Source organism: Acinonyx jubatus, chromosome A1 (assembly GCF_027475565.1).
Source record: "Acinonyx jubatus isolate Ajub_Pintada_27869175 chromosome A1, VMU_Ajub_asm_v1.0, whole genome shotgun sequence".
Classification (NCBI taxonomy): domain Eukaryota; kingdom Metazoa; phylum Chordata; class Mammalia; order Carnivora; family Felidae; genus Acinonyx; species Acinonyx jubatus.
In genome coordinates, this window is record NC_069380.1 from 142,591,794 (window position 1) to 142,610,504 (window position 18,711).

Here is an 18,711-nt window from a genome sequence, read left to right on the forward strand (position 1 = left end):
AAATACTACCTTTGTCAAAGTGCTGATCTATGACAATGCTGTGCAAACACGTAAATATACGGTGATTTTTTAAAAAGTACAATTCTAGAGTTAAATGCTGGCTAAATGTAGCAAACAACAGTGGAATTCCTTAGTCCCCTGGGGCTGTGGCGATGTGAAGTGTTTGTGGGTGTCTCTATTCTAACTTCAGAAGTGGAAAATTTTCCTGCTTGCCTGTGCTCCGGGTGCTTATTGTGTGCAGCCTCATCTTCTGGAATTCTCTTTGTGGCTTGGAGAATCTGTATGCTTTTTCCTGCTTTTATTCTCAGAGGCTCTAAGCCATGCTGATTGCTCCTGAGGGACTACAGGTGCTTTTTTACCTTCTAAGCAATCCTTCCATGTAAAAACTGAGAATTAGACACGCAACAGATAAGGAGACGGTGATTTTGTTTTATGGAGAGATTTTCTCTTGCAGACTTCTAGGCATTTTCAGATTCTAATTTGATTTGGTGCATTTAAACAACAAGTCATGCAAGAAGGTTAAATTAATCCACTTTCGATTTGCAAACCCATTACTTGTGTAAGGTAACCTATACCTGAGGCCAAAAGAATGGCACCCTTTCTACCACCTCGTCTCTTATCCTTATCCTTGGGCCCTAGCTGCACCAGACTATTGGCATGTTCAGAACATGTCATGTACAGTGAGAAATGGCAAGAACAGTGGTCTGAGTACAGCGTCTAGGGCCAGACATCCTGCGTTTGAATCCTAGCTTCCTCACTTTCTGGCTGTGGATCTTAACATATTTTGTGGCTCTGTTTTCCTTACTCAAAAACAGGTATGTAATAATACAACTATCTCATGAAATTGTAGTGAGGATTAAGTTAGTTAATACTCGTAAGGGCTTAAAACAGTGCCTAGAACATAGTGAACACTGAGTAAATATTAGCTCTTATTTTTCTTTCATCATTTATTTTCTATCATTCTTAAGCTATTCTTAGGTTGCACATTGTGTTTTTCCCACATCTATCTTTTAAAATACTCTATACCCTAACAGTCTTATTGCTTTTATGAAGCTGTCCTACACTTGCTAGGTATGAGTCCAACCTTGGCTATAATTGGAATCACATGTGGATATTAAATCCTGATGCCTGCATTTTTGGTCTGTGCCACAGCTGGCTTGTAGAAGCTTTGTGAATGGATTGTTATGTTTCCAGGAGTTTTCTGTCATGTTGTTAATGCAGGGGTAGCTTAAAGTCAGCCATAGCGGGTATGTTTACACACTTGGAATTGGCAGATACCACCATAGCATTCCTCTCAATCTGTTTGGTATTCTAGTGATTTGTTTATAAGCCTCTCTAAATACATGTTCAGCCTTTTGTAGAGTATATTAATTTGCTAGGGCTACTGTAACAAAGTATCACAGATGGGTGGTTTAAAGACCAGAAATGTATCTTCTCCCAGTTCCGGAGGCCAGGAGTCCCAAGATCAAGGTATCAACAGGGTCGGTTCCTTCTAAGGGCAGTGATGGAAGGATCCTCCAGGCTTCTTTCTGTGGCTCACAGAGAGTTATCTCCTTCCTCTGTTTCTTTGTATTGTCTTCCCTTCTGTGTGGGTCTTTACATGCATATTTCCCTTTGTCATAAGGGCGCCTGTCATACCAGCCTAGAGCCCACCCTAAGAACCTCACTTTAACTTGATTACCTTTGTAAGGACCCTGTCTCCAGATAAAGTCATATTCTGAGATACTGGGGTTAGGACTTCCACATAATGGTTTTAGGGGGACACAGTTCAACCTATAACACAGGCAGGGACCTTCCTTTTTCTTTTTCTCTGTTTGTTCCTGTAGTATTTACACAGTGAAGATGTGTTGACTTGAATGAAAAAGGAAACACCAGTTAACTGGTGTGTTGTGTATATTTCTTTTAATTAATTGTACTGTGAATTTCAGATAGTCAATTTGTTGAATTTTTTTGAAGCATGTCTTTCTGGACGTAATATAAGAGTCAGTATTTATAGAGAAAAGCATTAGTTTAGGAAGATTTGTTATTTTAGGTTGTCTGAGGCAGGTGTGAGCTTGTTAGTCAACTCAAAAGGCATATGATCGGAGTGAAATAGTCTTGATTTTGTGTCTTGCTGAGAAAATGCTTTTAATCATGCATGAAAAAAATGAGATGAATTTGCAGTGATCTGAGAATGTTTTAATGCTGATAGTCATCTTTAGGATTACATAAGATGATAGTTCTCAAAAAAGTAGGTTTTATTTTCTTCTTTTTCTCAAAGGCAAATATAATGTCACGTAACGATTTTGTGATACTTGGGATTGAAAAAATATCTTTGGAAGCACAGGAAGCATAAATTATTTTTTAAAAAATTTACCTTGTGTTGAATGATTATATGTATATAAAACAGTGGATAACATTTAAACTGTGATCATCTCAAATTTGGAGCATACTTTTTGAAGTTAAATATTTTTCTTCAAAATCATATACTTCTCCACACCACTGCTTTTTGCTGAATAAATATTGGAATTAGAACCTTATTCCCAAAATGTACTTGAAATACACATGTGCACACGAATTTGTGTAATTGTTTAGTTTTTGTTTAATAGAAAAATTTCAGTTATAAATTATATCTCACAAATATCAAAGGCTTTATTTTTAATCTGCTTTAATCAAGTATAATTTACATGCAATAAAATTTCCGCATTTTAAATGTATGAATCAAATCAATCTTGGCAAATGGGTACATCAGTATAAACAACCTCCCAATTAGGATGTAGAACATTTCCATCTTACCAGAAGGTTCCCTGTGCCTCTTTGCAGCCATTTTCTCCCTGCCTCTGCCTCCTACTCTAAGCAAATACTGGTCTTATTAGACTGTTTTAGAGTTTCACATCAATGTAATCATATACTTTTATGTCCAGCTTCTTTTAGCATAATGCCTATGAAATTCACCCTATGAAATTCTGTGTATCAGTAAGTTTTTTTAAATTGTTCGGTGATACTGCATTGTAGGAATGTACCAAAATGTGTTCATCCATTCACTTGCTGAACATTTGGCTTTTGCCTTTTTTCAGTAAAGCTGCTAAGAACATTTGTATACTAGTTTCTTTTTTTAATGTTTATTTATTTTTGAGAGAGAGAGAGCAAGACAGAGTACAAGTTGGGGAGGGACAGAGAGAGAGGGAGACAAAGAATCTGAAGCAGGCTCCAGGCTCTGAGCTGTCAGCACAGAGCCTGATGCGTGGCCTGAACCCACAAACTGTGAGATCATGACCTGAGCTGAACTCGGACACTTAACCAACTGAGCCACCCGGGCACCCCCGTATACTAGTTTTTTTTAATGGACATATGTTTTTATTTGGGGTAAATACCTAGGGGTAGTGGAAGGGGAATTGCTGGGTTGGGTAAATATGTACTTAACTGTGTAAGAAACAACCAAACTATTTTTCAAAGTAGTTGCCCCGTTAAATACTCCCACCAGTAGGGTATGAGAGTCGTAGTTGCCCTACGTCTGCATTGCCAGCTCTTGGTATTGCTAGTCTTACAATTTTAGCCCTTACAGTGAGTGTGAAGTGGTGACTCATTTTGGTTTAACTTCCTTTTTGGAGGGTTGGCCAGTGATATTTTCATGTACTTACTGGCTGTTTTGGGTTATATTGGGTTACTTGTCTGATTGAGCTGTAAGAATTAGAATTCTTTCTACCTTCTGAATAAAAATGCTTTGTGAGGTATATGTATTGTGACTATTTCCTCCCAGCCTCTGGCTTGCCTTTTAATTTTCTTGATGACCTTGGAATACCAGAAGGATTTTTTTATTTGTTTGTTTTGTTATTTTTGAGAGAGAGAGAGAGAGAGAGAGTGTGTGTGTGTGTGTGTGTGTGTGTGGGAGAGGGAGAGGAAAAGAGAGTTTTAAGCAGATTGCACACCCCTTGTGGACCCAGGTATAGGACAGAAGGTTTTGTTTTTGATGGTTTTGTTGATTTCTTCTTTTATGGTTAGTGCTTTTTGTGACCCAAGAAATCTTTGCCTACTTGAAGGTCATGAAGATTTTTCTCTTATGTTTTCTTCTAGAAGTTTTATAGTTTTAACTTTTGGCTCTCTTACATATTTTGATTAAATTTTTTGGGCATAGTAGGAGTATAGGGATTGAAGTTCCTTTTTCTCCATGTAATTACTAGTTGTTTTCACTTTGGTAGTTGAAAAGACGCTTCTAGCCACATTGAATTATGGTTAGGCTTTACTTTGAGCTTAACTTTGAAAAGTAACCTGGATTTTTATGTTCTTCTAGCAGATATTTTAGACACTGAGTTTCTAGGATGTCATTTTAAAAAGTTTAGTCTCAAATGTTATTTATGTATTAGAAACATAGAGTGAATGGGACAGGAGCTCTAGACGCCCACTGTGCCGATTTGTCCCTACTAGACCCAATTAGAGATGAGTATAAAATCGATGACTGCATGTGTGTGTTTGTGTGTGTGTGTGTGTGTGTGTGTGTGTGTGTGTGAAAAATTAAGCTAAAGCGTTGGTGGATCATCCAGGAAAACACAAAAATAAAGACTACACAATAAGTACAGTCTTAAGTAGTCAATTTTAGAGCTTAGCTGCTTTTGTTTTTAATTTTCCTTGTGTTTAACTTTGAAAAATGATGTTAGTATAGGTTAGCCTTTCTATAACTTTTTGTTCTGTCATGTTTTTTTTAAGACTGCTATTTAAGTGACTACTGAGTAACATTTGTTTCTACTTGTGAAGTGAAAATGCTTTGTGTCTGTTTAAGGAGCTTTCAAGTATCAGAAATAGGTGAGATGGTATGGAAGGGGTGCAGTGATTTCTGAAATCACCCATTAGCTTTTCCTCCCTTCACCCTTGTTCCATTGGGGTGAAAAAGGTGCTATTGGAGACCTATTTGGTAGCTACTGGAAATATTCCTTATTGCTGACATGTCTTTTTCCTTTTCCTGTCTCCTCCAGTTACCCCTATTCTAAAGCTCTCTCTCTTTTTCCCGTTTTCTTTTGAGTATGTGACTACTTTTCTTTTATTCTTAAGTAGTGGTAATAATAGGAATAATAATAGCAAAGAGTTAACAATATGTTTTAGACACTATTCTAAGTGCTTTCCATTTATTGACAGATTTAATCTTCACAAATACCCTGTGAAAGAGCTACTGTTCTTTTAACACTGATTTTATAGATGAGGCAACTGAGCAGAGAGATGTTGAGTCTAGGGTTGTATAACTGGTAAATGGCAGAACTGGCATTTGGTCCAGACTTCCTGGCTCTGAAGCACATGCTTTCAACCACAATGTTACATGACCTTTCAGGAAAAACACACAAGGAAGTAACCATTCCCTTCCTTCACCTCTGTTTCTGGACTTAAAAAGGAGTAATGTTTTATAGCATTGTTGACCTATTATTTTGGTTAATATTTCATGAAATTTTCGTTCCGTTATAATGCATATTACAGTTTGTATTTCTGCCTCTGGCAATAAAGTTTCTAACAAAAAGCATGTGTGCTTAAAACAAGGTAGCTTTATTTCTAAAGCTATTACTTTACAAACCACAGTCCCACGTGTCTAGTAGAAAGCACACGCCTTCCTAGCATGTGGTTCTTCTTCTGGGAAAGCGTCTTAGAGAAGGTGAGTCTTGGCCCAACTTTTAAATAAGAATGTGCACAGAGGTCTGGGGTATGGTCTGTGGAGATTGTAATGGGCAGACAGTTAAGAAAGGATGGAGGTTTTAAAATGTTGTTGAAGAGAATTCATTATAAGAGATTTCCAGGGTCAGGGAAGAAAAGCTGGAAGGTCATGACCCTGGGCAGAAATGAATGGCTTCTTGAGGCCCTTGGGCTTTTTCTGCCTCCATTTCCTCCCCTTCACGTTTTCCCTTTCCCTTCGGTTTCCCAAGTTTGAGTATTGTAATCCTCTTATTTTCCTCACTTAATTGCAGAGAAGTAGTTTCATGTCAGGTTTGCCAAGACAGATTGGAGATTTTTTTAATGTATGTATTTTTAAAATTCATTTTATTTTATTTATTTTTTTAAAGTTCATTTATTCATTTTGAGAGAGAGATCACACCTGAGTAGGGGAAGGGGAGCGAGAGAGAGAGAGAGAGAGAGGGAATCCTAAGCAGCTCAGTGCTGAGTGGCTTTCCATCTCATGACCATGACCTGACCCGAAATCAAGAGTTGCATGCTCAACTGACTGAGCCACCCAGGCACCCCAGATTGGAGATTTTTTTGATGCATCTTTACGTTAACAACAACAACAACAAAATAAGTAGCAATCACTATAGAAGAAGAAAAAGTAAAACCAAAAGTTTAGAGAAAGCTAGAGAAAGTTTTAGAAAGACATGAATTTTCTTAGTACAGACTTCTTACATTAATGTAAAACTTACCTCTTCTTCTTTCAAAGATCACAGCAGCCCTGCATGCTGGCCTTGAATAGTTCCTGGGGTTTGGCCCTCTGTCCTGAGGCCTCATGGCGCTTGCATAGTGAGTGAGGAACTTCTCAGTCCTCCCTTCTATTCCCCATCAGGCCTGTCCTTTGTGGGTGGGCCTGGTGTGTTTACTTCCACTCTCTAATCCAGCAGAGGATCTAAATCTGCTTTTAGTTTTTAGTCCCCAATGGCACCTTGGCTAAGATTCTATCTCCTCCACTTGGTGAGGAAGGCTGGGAGGAGGGTCCTTCTAGTCTCCAGAATCTCCAGGTACTCTGCCTGCCTGTTGGTTTGATCTAAAGCAGACTTAACCAGCTAAAATCAAACTTTAGGTCTTCCTTGCCTCAGTTCACTGTTGGCCATGTGGACTTGGGTAGAACTTGCCGACTTTCTTGGAAGCTGTGTTATAGTGTCTACTTCCTTCTCTGAGTAGCAAAAGATTCCGTTTCTCAGTTTGAAATCTCTTATTTTGTAGTGAGTTCTTACCAAAAATGTTTAAAGTTCAATGTGAACATACCAGCACGTATAAGTGAAAAGCTTGAAAGTAGGCTAGAATCAGGCCTGGCTGCATTTAGGAGCTCTTCTCCTTTGTCTCACCTCCTTGTGTTCACCTTCCTCTCATGTTCCACAAGGTGGCAGGATGGCTCCAGCGACTCTGTCCCTGGACTCAGACTCCAGGGTTCAAGTCCAGGGAAGCGGATGAACATCTCCTGGGAGTTTCTGTATAAATTCTGTAATCCATTCTTTCCTTTTCTTTCGCTTTTCTAATCAACAGTTTTATTTTTTGAAGAGGTAGTATATTCTAGTGGCTCAAAAATCTAAAAGAATTTGAAAGATAATGGGGTGAAAAGTCTTTCTTTCATCTCCTTTTTGTCAGTATGGAGCACCTGTCTTTGTCTTATTTAGTGCTTTTTGTCCTGAATTCTGTCTTGCCTGATAATAAAGTCTTGTCCCATGTTTTCTTTTTAATTTGCATTTGACTAGTCTATTCATCTAGGCAAGTTTTTTCCGGTGATCCCTTTATTTTTAACCTTTCTGAATTACTTTCTTGTAAGTTTTACTCCTGATTATAGCAGAATTTTTTTTTCCCCTTTGTAATCCAATCTGAGATCACTTCTATTTTAATAAGTGAGTTCATCCTATTTACATTTGTTGTTTTGGCAGATATATTTGATATTAGGTTTTTATTCTATTTTTGTATATTTTAAAGACTTTCACCATGTGGCCTATTGTCCTTGTTTTTGTGGGATGATTCTGATATTTGTTAGGGCTAGTGGTTGTCTTTATAATTTTAATTTCACATAATGCCCTTAGCCTTCCTATAGTTCCCTACTATAAATGGTGATAAGACTAATGAATTTCATACTAATTCTCATACAGAGACATCGTAACTCTGTTACATGGTCTGTTTTATTCATTCTGGATCTGTGTTACATGCTATCCTCAGAGGAGAGAATTAATCATTCAGCCAGGATGCTTGGAACTCCATCAGTATTTTTATTATCAGTAAGAATACTGTCAGTAGAGGCTTTGTGAGTTTTCCTATAGCAGATTGTCAGCCTTTAACAAGGCTCTTTTTGTCTATAAAAATTATAGTTTCTAAAGTTAGCATAGATCATAAAATTGGTAAGCTGACATTTGTTTGGTCACAGTTGAACATTAGATCAAGATCTTTGTAGGTGGTCTATTATTCAACACCAGAGAGTCATCAGTTTTATGTTCAAGTTGACATTAAAAGATATTATTGGGTCTGAAGTTACTTTTTTTTTTTTAGTGTGGGTTCCACACTCATTGAGAGTTTTATCACCATTTAATTTTTCAAAAACAATACATTTGGCAACAGAGAGGCATGCTGCATATGAAAAGGATTTTTTTTAAAATTAGAAATCTTAATTTAAAACAGTCCAGCTTGGCATACCCCATGTAATGACTGAGACTGCTATTTTGACCATAGTCCTCCGATCCAGCATAGAAGGGGAATCACCACCCTGGGCCCAGGGAGGAGCACAGCCTCTATTTAGCTTCCTTTCCATTCAGGAGGCTTATGCCCTGGCCACAAACAGCCTCTGTAAAGGATGGGAAAGGGAGAGTGTCTTTATAATTTTTTAGACTCAGGTCAGTTACATGACCATAGTTTATTTCTTTAAAATTTTTTTAGTGGAAAGATACTGACTACCCACCTGTAAAAGAGCAGCTGAAACCTAGACTGTTGTTGGAAAAGATTTACACTTCCTCTTTGTGTTCTAGCCTTGCAGTGACTGCCAGTGTGGCTCATGTAGATGACTGTTTCCAGTCTGCAGATTGCCTGTGAATCATCCTGAAAACTCTGTTGAAAATGAAAATACCCCTTCTCCCCTAACTTCCTGCTGAATTCAGATCCAATACGTTTGGAGTATGGGATCTGTGCCTTTAATGTGTGTTGCAGGTGATTTTCATGCAGGTATTCCACAGACTGTAGTTTGAGGACATCCAGATCAACAGTTCTGTGCTTAATGTAGAAGTTTTACTAAAATCTAGTTTGACAAAATTCTGGTTGGTTATTACTCATTATGTACACAGTGTTTAAAGTAGACATTTGTTTCAAAGATAGTGATTTAAATTTACCATAACTTTCTTCAATTAAGAAATCTGACAAAACAGATTTTATAACTCCAACCAGTTTGTGGAAAAATGTTTGCATGAAGATGTTCAATATACAGATTGCAGAATGATGAATTTAACACTCTTGTAATGCTTCCATGAAAGCCTCAAGGATAACTAACAAGTCCATTTTTATCAAATTTAATGGGTTTCTAAATCCTTATCTGCTTATCAAACAAAACGTTAATTAGAACAGTAATTGAGTAACCAGCTGCCTCTTGCGTTCATTCTAGGAATTTGTACAAAATCACTGTGGAGCTCATGTAAGGTCATTCACTGTTTTTTGAGTTCCTAAATAATACCTTTACTACAGGCTTCTAAAAATCCAGGTATTAAGGGAGTCTACAGGAAGATAAAAATTGATAAGAGATTTGTTAAAGTTAGTCTGATACTCTCTATCCAGTGGATTAAGGTGAAAAAAATCCTTCTTCAGCACCACAGATGGGAGAAAATCCTCCCTCTTAGATTTCTTCCTGGATCAGCTTATGCTTGCCTAGTCTTGTAGTAGAACAGAAAAAGCTTTTGGAGCTAGGTATGCTGGCACAGATTTTCTAGGGGAAAAAAAACCCAGTAAGAAATCAGGTTTATAACTTTACTTAAGTAGCACAGAACATCATGACAAGGATTATTCAGCATTAGAAAATATGAATAATATATTAAGAAATTAAGTGAGATAAGCCATGTGATTATTTTAACACATGTAGAAAGAGCATTAGGTTAAGACTCAATAATCCTTTACGATGAAACATTTTTTCCCAAAACTGGGAAACTTACCAAATCTTAAGCCAATAAGTCATTTATTCAAAAACTTGTAGCAAGTATTGTACTTAAGAGTGAAACTTTAGAAGGATTCCTATTATTGTCAGCAAGAAGACAAAGGATGCGTGTTAGCATTACCTTTGTTCAACACAGCCTGAAGGTCTTAGCCAGTAGTGTAATGCGATAGGAAAAAGAAAAGAAGATTAGAAATTATAAGGGAGAGACTAAAAAAAAAGTTTTTTTTCCAGGTGATATTGATGCATACATAGACAATACAAGAAAATAAATTGGAGTATTCAGTAGTTACTATGTACAAAAATTGATAGGTTTTGTATACCATCATAGCTCTCTAGTAAATATGTTTCCCTTCACAGTAGTATTAATCTGTAATATACCTAGGAGCACAACCAAAGAATATAAAACATGGAGAAAATTACATAACATTATTGTTATGTATAAAAGAGATAGAGAAATTGTACTGTCTTTAACAGTGGGATATCTCGATTTGTTAAGATACTTCAAAATCCTAATAAGGTTTTTGTGAAACTTGGCAAGATGAACCTGAAATTTATAAAGAAAATCAGAGGCCTATGAGTAGTCAAGGCAATCTTGAAAAGCAAGGTCTAGGGGCCATGCCACAGATACTGATACCACGCCATGGAAATAAAGGTACTGTGGTCCTGATACAGAGATATATAAAAAGAATGGTGGGACAGGATAGAGAAGCCAGTAACAGGGTCACATGTATATAGAAATATGATATTTATTGGATGCAACATTATGAAGTGGTAGAAAAAGACAGAATGTTTTATAAACAGTGCTTTGAACATTAATGAATGATCATATGGAAAATCAAACTGTTTCTAACTTTATACCATCCCCCCAAATAAATTCAGGTGAACTTAATTTGAAAAGCAAACCTTAAAAATTCACTAGAAAATATAAGAAATAATGGAATACTTAGAAGTAGTTAAAAATTAAGAGAGATTTATCTGGCTTCGTGTATAAATTTTATAATGCTGAATGTAAAAGCAATTTATAGAAGGATAGGTGAAATAAAGTACCACTTAAGTAAAATTTACCACATGAAGTAAAACAACATATTGTATAAAGATGCTAAGGTATATTGCAAAGTCTAAAAACCTATGTGGTACTAATATACACCAAATTAAAGGTAGTGTTTACTTTTTCAGATGGTAGTGAGATGAATGTGACTGAGGAGGAGTGTGTGCTGTTTGTTTGCTTATTTATTTAACGTAGTGTTTTCTTACTTTTTTTTAAAGTCAAAATGGGTGTTTTATTTATTTATTTATTTATTTATTTATTTATTTATTTGACTCATGGAATATTTATTTTATACTTTGGGCTAAAATCTTAGAGTACATTATTTATTAAGCTGCTCAAATATTTCAGCTTTGGCCATTGGTAGTTCTTTGAATTGATTCCTGGTGCCCCTTTGACATACCCATTAATGTGAATTTACATTTTTTTATTACTTAAATTTTTATTTTTATTTTATTATTTTTATTATTTTTTATTTTTTGTTTTTTTTTCTGTTTTATTTCCTATTTTATTTTATTTTTTAATATTTAATTTATTGTCAAATTGGTCTTCATACAACACCATCCCAACAGGTGCCTTCCTCAATGCCTGTCACCCATTTTCCCCTCTTCCCCACCCCCCATCAACCCTCAGTTCTCAGTATTTAAGAGTCTCCTATGGTTTGCCTCCTTCCCTCTCTGTAACTTTCTTTTTCCCCCTTCCCCCCTTTCCCTCCTCCCTGGTCTTCTATTGAGTTTTCCAGGATCCACATATGAGTGAAAACATAATGGTATCTGTCTCTCTCTGCCTGACTTATTTCACTTAGCATAACACTCTCCAGTTCCATCCACATTGCTGCAAAGGGCCATATTTCATTCTTTCTCATTGCCAGGTAGTATTCCATTGTATATATAAACCACATATTCTTTATCCATTCATCAGTTGATGTACATTTAGGCTCTTTCCATAATTTTGGCTATTGTTGAGAGTGCTGCTATAAACATTGGGGTACAAATGCCCCTATGCATTAGCACTCCTGTATCTCTTGGGTAAGTTTTTAGCAGTGCTACTGCTGGGTCATAGGATAGATCTACTTTTAATTTTTTGAGGAACCTCCACACTGTTTTCCAGAGCAGCTGCACCATTTTAGATAAAATGTTCTAAAGCAACATGTGACAAATGTTAACATCAAGTGAATATCCAATAATAAAAGAAATCGGTGAATAAGTTATGACTTTTACATACTATGAAGTATTTTTCAGGCATTACAAACAATTAGCTGTTGCTAGGTCACTTTATGTGGAGAAATTTCCAAGAGTTACTGCTTATGAAATAATACACAGAGCTAGTGTGAAGTCATTCCATTTTTATAAAACAAGGACACGTTTGAGTATGAATGTATATGATATATGGTTGTGTTAGAGCATATGAACATGAAATAAAATTAAGTTTCACTCTAGGCTGTTAACATTGGTTGGTAGTGAGGTGACAAGGGAAGGAGGGAAGGAGGGGAGGAGGGGGGGAATGGGGAGGTCTGTGCCACAGAAGAGAAAGAAAATGTACTAGTCAGCATGGATGATATGGTTTTATGTACTCACATAATCTTAGACACGCATGCGTGCACAGAATTTTACAGAGACTATAGAAGCACTTTAAATGAAGACAGAGTTGACCTAGGGAGAATTTACTGTGTTTGAATGCTGAGTGTGGTAGAAACAGACTTAGCAAAAAGCCAACCAGACAAAGATGCCATTTCAGAGAAAGAATTACTTGATGATGTATTTAATTGGTAGAGTATTTAAACAAATGGTGCAATTAAATTAAAATGATGCTTTTCCATTTTTCTCCCTTTTGTATTTATTAAAGTAATTGACCTCAAATTCAATGGGTTCTTGATAATCCCAGTGTACTACTTGATATAAAATACCAGTGGTAAAAGTGGTAATTATATTTTATGAAATGAGACCTTTTAACAGGGAAACTTTAGATCTTTCTCTTTTTTTCAACTTAGGAAGGAATAAAGAATGAATTTCTTTTTTTGGTCAGGCCAAGGCCTAAATACAGATAGTTCCAATTATGAATAATTATCTTTGAAGTTTTCATTTTTTTCTTTCAGTGTGCGGGATGACAGAATTCGAGTAGAAAGGATGGATAACGTGTATTTTGAATACAGCCATGCTTTCCAGGCCGTTACAGAGTTTTATGCAAAAGATGTAGTTGACATCCAAGGTAAATATTGTATATGTGTTAGCCTTAATGTCCTCAAATACAACTGAGTTGAGATTTGGATAAAGGTGCGAGTTTGATTTTCAACTTAATGAAAACTAGGCAGTTACCGCTAAATAACTGGCAAGAGTAGAGGCAGGTGTTCACTGTTCTTGCACTCATCAAAACACCCCCTGTAGCTTCTTCCTTTGTAGTTATGACTGTTTAGTAACTTCATGTTTTTGACAGATTCATTGGAGTGTAAGGTATTACTGATCACCCTTCCTTTTTGCTTCTCTTAAAAAATAGCCCGTTATTTTCCTAGCAGTTTTGCAGAGTATTTGGTTAAATCTCCTGATAAAGGCTAGTGTTTTGTTAGATTGATTGCCAGAATTTAAATACCAGAACATTAATGACAGGGTCTTAATATGTTAAGTAACCATTATTTGTTTAATTCACCTGTCCTCGCCAGGTATCATTGCTTGATTTGGTCTGTACCTCTCCTTCCTGCTAGTCCAACTTCTGTTAAGGTTCATTTTTATCTCTTATCACATGCTATAGGACTGTTACCATTAGACCGTAGATAGACCAGTCTCCCCTTGGCCCTCCTACAGGCACCAGTGTCTTGTTAGCATTTCTCTGCCCATCTCCTTTAATCTCTTGGTGCCAGATTGAATTGAGTGTCTGTGAGGGTAACCCACTTCTGACACAGTCTGTATTATCACAAGGGATTGTTGTCTTATGCTCAAGTAAAGACAGGACTAAGTCCCAGGCCTACCATAAACCACTTTTGGCATCAGATTCACTTGGAAGGGTGGGGGAGAGGAAACCCAGCTTGCTAATAGGGCACTTGCTCCTCTTAGTGGGAATAGCCCCGCACAGGGTTTATAGCAGTGCATAGGGTCACTGAGGGCTGAAGTCGTGCTACTTGTCCCATCCCTCCGAGTGACAGCTCAGCTGCAGAGGCAGGAGACACTCATCAGGATCTGCCCAGGGTTAGAAGCCTCATACAGTGCCAACTTCAGAGTCCGTATACTCAGAGAAGACCCAAATTGTAGAATCAGTAATTCTTCTTAGTCCAGGTGCCATTTACTGGTTTCAGGTCATTCTTAACCACATGCAGTGTTACCTCAGAACACACTGGCACGTCATCTAATTTATCAGATATCCTGGGGACTAGAGATAGAAAGTTAAAAGATGAAATTCTCAGAAGGTGGAAGAGTTTCGTTAACTCTTTATTTATACCTTGGTTTTATAAAAGGCCACAATTGGAATTAATGTATTTGGTATTACTGATTTGTAGAGGATATTTTGTAATGTTTTTTATTTCTGAAAGTAGCAAATGGCTATTGCAAAAAAAGTCCAAACATAGTCGTGCGTAAAGAAAAAAGTAAAAGTCCCTCCCCTCAAATCTTTAAGAATTTTTCTATGTACAAATCTCCACATATAACTATATGTGCATAATTCTGTATATTTAATCTAACCTGGATTTATTCTTTTAACTAATTTTTATTGATGGCCCATTTTATGAAGTATCACACATACAATAAGGAATAAAACAGACAAAAATTCCTGCCCTTCTGTAGATCACATTCTAAGGGCGGGATACATACAATAAATTAAGTTAGTGTGTTTGAAGGTGATAAGTGTTAACAAAGAAAATAAGGCATGGAGGAGGGTGAACTTGAATAGGGTGGTGAAGTAAGGCCTCACTGAGAAAATGGCACTTAAACAAAGATTTGAGCAAAGATTGAAGGAGTTTAGGGGTAAAGCCATATGGACATGTGAAGGAACAGTGTTTCAGGCAGAGACAACAGTAAGTACAGCATATCTCAGGTATCCGTTAATGTTTAAGGAATAAGACGGAGCCTGGGTGCTAGAACAGAGTAACTAAGGAAGAGAATAAAGGAGGTGGAAGGCAAGTTGTGGGGCGTTATTCACCTCCAGATCTCTGTAAGGGGTTGAGCTGCTTCTCTCATGTTGGAGGATTTTTATAAGCAAAGGAGTCTAATGGTCTGCTGTACATTTTAAAAAGGATTCTTTTGGCTGCTCTGTTGAGAATAATACCCTGTAAGGCACAGGGATGAAGCTGGGAGACCAGATGGTAAGCAGTATTCCTGCTGAGAGATGAGAATAATTGTACAACTTTCCCCCCCTTCACTCAGCAATATATTATGGATAGTTTTCTGTGCCTTTATAGATAGTTGTAAGTCATTCTTATTGGTAGATGCATAATAATCTGGACTTATCAAAATTTATTTAACTATTACCTTATTGATGTTCAGTTAAGTTGTCTCTAGATTTCACTATTACAAAAGATTTTTCAGCTCACTTCCTTGTAAATACATCTCTGACATGCATTTTAGAGTATTTCTGGGTCAAAGGGGATGGGCATTTTAATATTTTGAAAAAGTTGCTCAATTGCTCAGTTGCTGTCCAGAAAAGGCTTATTTCACTATCAAAATGCCTGTTTTTCCATGACCTAGGTATTTGTAATCTTCTAACATTTTCCCAAAGGGCAGTTTTAGGAAGTATTGTCTAAATTATCATTTCAATAACCATAAGCTGAATTTCACTTAACTTAAAGTTTATTTCTAACAATGGTGAACAATAATTTTAATGAAAGTCTATATTCTGTTTTTTTTAGGTTCTCAAAGTTTTTCTGGCATCATTAACTTGGAGAAGACTGTGATTTGCTCTTTGGCTGCTATAATAAGATACCTCAAAGAATTTAACTTGGAAAAGGTGCTTTCCAAACCCAAGTAAGTAATTTTTAAAACAAAACAAAACAAAACAAAACAAAGGGGGTAGAGTTTTATTAAAACATTTTCTTTAAGAAAAATTCCTTTTTAAAATTCTTTTGGCTTAAAGTTCATGTGGATTCATTTGGAAGTAAGAGCATCTGGGAAGTTTTACATTATTGACTTTTCTTTGATTATTGACTGACAAAAAGTCATCTTCTGTTTTCTACTGTATGTCGTCATTAAACCATAATACATCCAGCTTTAGAGTGTGATTCAGTCTCTCCGTATTTCAGTGTATAAAAGTATTTCTTAAATTGAATTTGGTAAGTATGGTACTCAGAGAAGTTCAGCTACTATTGATAGAATATTCTGTTTAGGGGCAAGGATGACCTATATGGGTACTATTGGTGAAACATATTAATTAATATAAAAATATCCATAAGAATTTTGTCAATTTGTATTCATGTAGCTTTTTAATATATTGAATTCTAAAGCACAGTTAATTGGTAAGTAGTATTAAGTAGAATTAAGAAGTGGTATTAAAAAACATTCATAAAACTTCACTGCCTTTCTTATTCTTAGTTTCAGTTCTCCATAGATCATAAAGTTGGAGATAAAGAGGATAGATACTAACATAGCTTTTTAAAAGAGTGATTAACTTTGTAGAGTTCAGAGATTTAAAAACTGGCAGTTGACATGCTAGGAAGATAATAGTCTAAAAACCAGTGGAATAAAAAAAGGTAGTGGGATCATTTTCTTGCCTTTCTGTATTTCACTTTCAGCAGCCCCTTGTTTTTGGCTTTGTGAAGAATTACCCTTTATCATTTTGATCCTTGATAAGTAAGCTTCTTCCTGTTTTGCAGAGGTGGGTGGGCAAATAGGAGCTACCTCAATAAAATGACCGAGTATGAAGTGGGGTACAAAGAGGTCGTCCTGATTTGGTTGTTGGGGAGGATGGGAGAAAGCCATGTCCCTTGGGAATCTTTTTGTAATGTCTTTTTTTGGTGTGTGTTCTACGTAGTATTTAGGATAGAACAGAATATCATTTCTCTGAAAGCGTTTTGTCCTTTTTAAAATCAGTCTAAATGCCCATCAACAGGAGAGTGGATTTATTATGTTATATTCATGCAGTGTGGTGTTACACAGCAATGAAAATAAATGGACTGGAGTTACACATACCAGTATTCAAAAAATTGTGTTAACATTATATTGAGCCAAAAATCAAACTGCTGAAGGACATATAGTACATACTATTATATGAAGTTAGAAACATGTAAAAAAGTCACAACTGAAGTAGTGCTTAGGAATATTAGTTAAGAATACATGCATGTGTATGGGGTGCCTGCATGGCTCAGTCGGTTAAGCATCTGACTTGATTTCGGCTCAGATCATGATCTCACCATTTGTGAGATCGAGCTGCACATCAGGCTTCCTGCTTGGGATTCTCTCTCTCCATGTCTCTCTGCTCCTCCTCTGCTTGTGCACGCACTCATTCTTTCTCAAAAAAAAAAAAAAAAAAAAATTAAAAAGTATACACAGGTATATAGGGAAGGTACAAAGACATACATGGAAGTGATAAACAACAAATTCAGAAGAGTGATTTCTTCTTCTATTGGGGAAGGAGGGGAAGCAATAAAGTTTGGTGGGAGAAATGGCACAGGGGAGTTCTAATTGGTGTTTTATTTTTTAACCTGAGTACTGTATTATTAATCTGTATATCTTTTACTATGGCTGAACTGTTTTGTTAAAGAGTATGAGCCTGGTATTAACACCTTATTGGGTTCCACATTAAGCTCCAGTGATAGGAGACTTATAGAAGAGATTGATCCATACGGTTGACTGTGCTGGATCCCTGTAATGAAAGGATGGCAAACTACCTACCATTTGACTTCCTCAAGATAGAGAGCCCCTCTAAATGAGGTAGAATTAGTGACTGATAACTTGCCCATTAAGACTTGTTTCTATTCCTATATCACCAAGCAATGAAGTATTAATTTTGGAATAAAGAAACTGACTTTAAAAACAATTTTTTTAATGTTTATTATTTATTTTTGAGAGAGAGAGAGAGAGAGAGAGAGAGAGAGACAGAGCATGAACAAGGGAGGGGCAGAGAGAGAGGGAGACACAGAATCCGAAGCAGGCTCCAGGCTCTCGGCTGTCAGCACAGAGTCCAACTCAGGGCTCGAACTCAAGAACCGTGAGATCATGACCTGAGCCGAAGTGGGTGGCTCGACTGAGCCACCCAGCCACCACCTCCCTGCCTTTCTATTTATTTATTTATTAAAAAAATTTTTTTTAATGTTTTTATTTATTTTTGAGACAGAGAGAGACAGATCATGAAGGGCAAGAAAAGGGGAGACACAGAATCTGAAGCGGGCTCCAGACTCTGAGCTGTCAGCACAGAGCCGGACCCGGGGCTCAAACCCACGAACCATGGGATCATGACCTGAGCCGGAGTCGGACGCTTAACCAGCTGAGCCACCCAGGCACCCCTCTGTACCTTTTTAAAATTAAATTAAATTAAATTAAATTAAATTAAATTAAATTAAATTAAATTAAGTCAGGCTCTGATGTATTTAGAAGTAGATATATTTGGGTCTAAAAACATTGTGTCCTCTTTAGTTTTAAGTCAAAGTAAGAATAATACTAAATAGTAAAACGTGGTAAATAGTAAAATATTTAACTTTATTGAAGTTAAATTAGTTTATTTTTAAATCATCTAACTTGATAAATTACATGAAGCTGAATTCTTCTCATTTTGTATTTGGTGGTGGTGTTGGGCCTTGGTCAGGAAACTGAATCTGCTGATGACTTAGTATGTGTCTAATCTGGTAGTTGGGTGATCCCCTCCTCTCAATGCCATAGAGCCAAAAACAAGAAAAATGGAGATCCAGAATGTTAAGCCCTCA

General features: G+C 36.6%; 1 protein-coding gene across 5 annotated transcripts in view; it reads left to right on the forward strand.

Annotated features, from left to right (window-relative positions):
• Positions 1-18,711, forward strand: part of MSH3 (mutS homolog 3) — a 187,786-nt gene that overhangs the window by 44,311 nt on the left and 124,764 nt on the right. For all 5 annotated transcript variants that reach the window (XM_053224371.1, XM_053224369.1, XM_027039130.2 and 2 more), the window contains exons 9-10: positions 12,970-13,082; positions 15,706-15,820. In XM_053224371.1, coding sequence (XP_053080346.1) covers positions 12,970-13,082; positions 15,706-15,820 — 228 coding nt within the window. The remainder of the gene's footprint in view (positions 1-12,969; positions 13,083-15,705; positions 15,821-18,711) is intronic.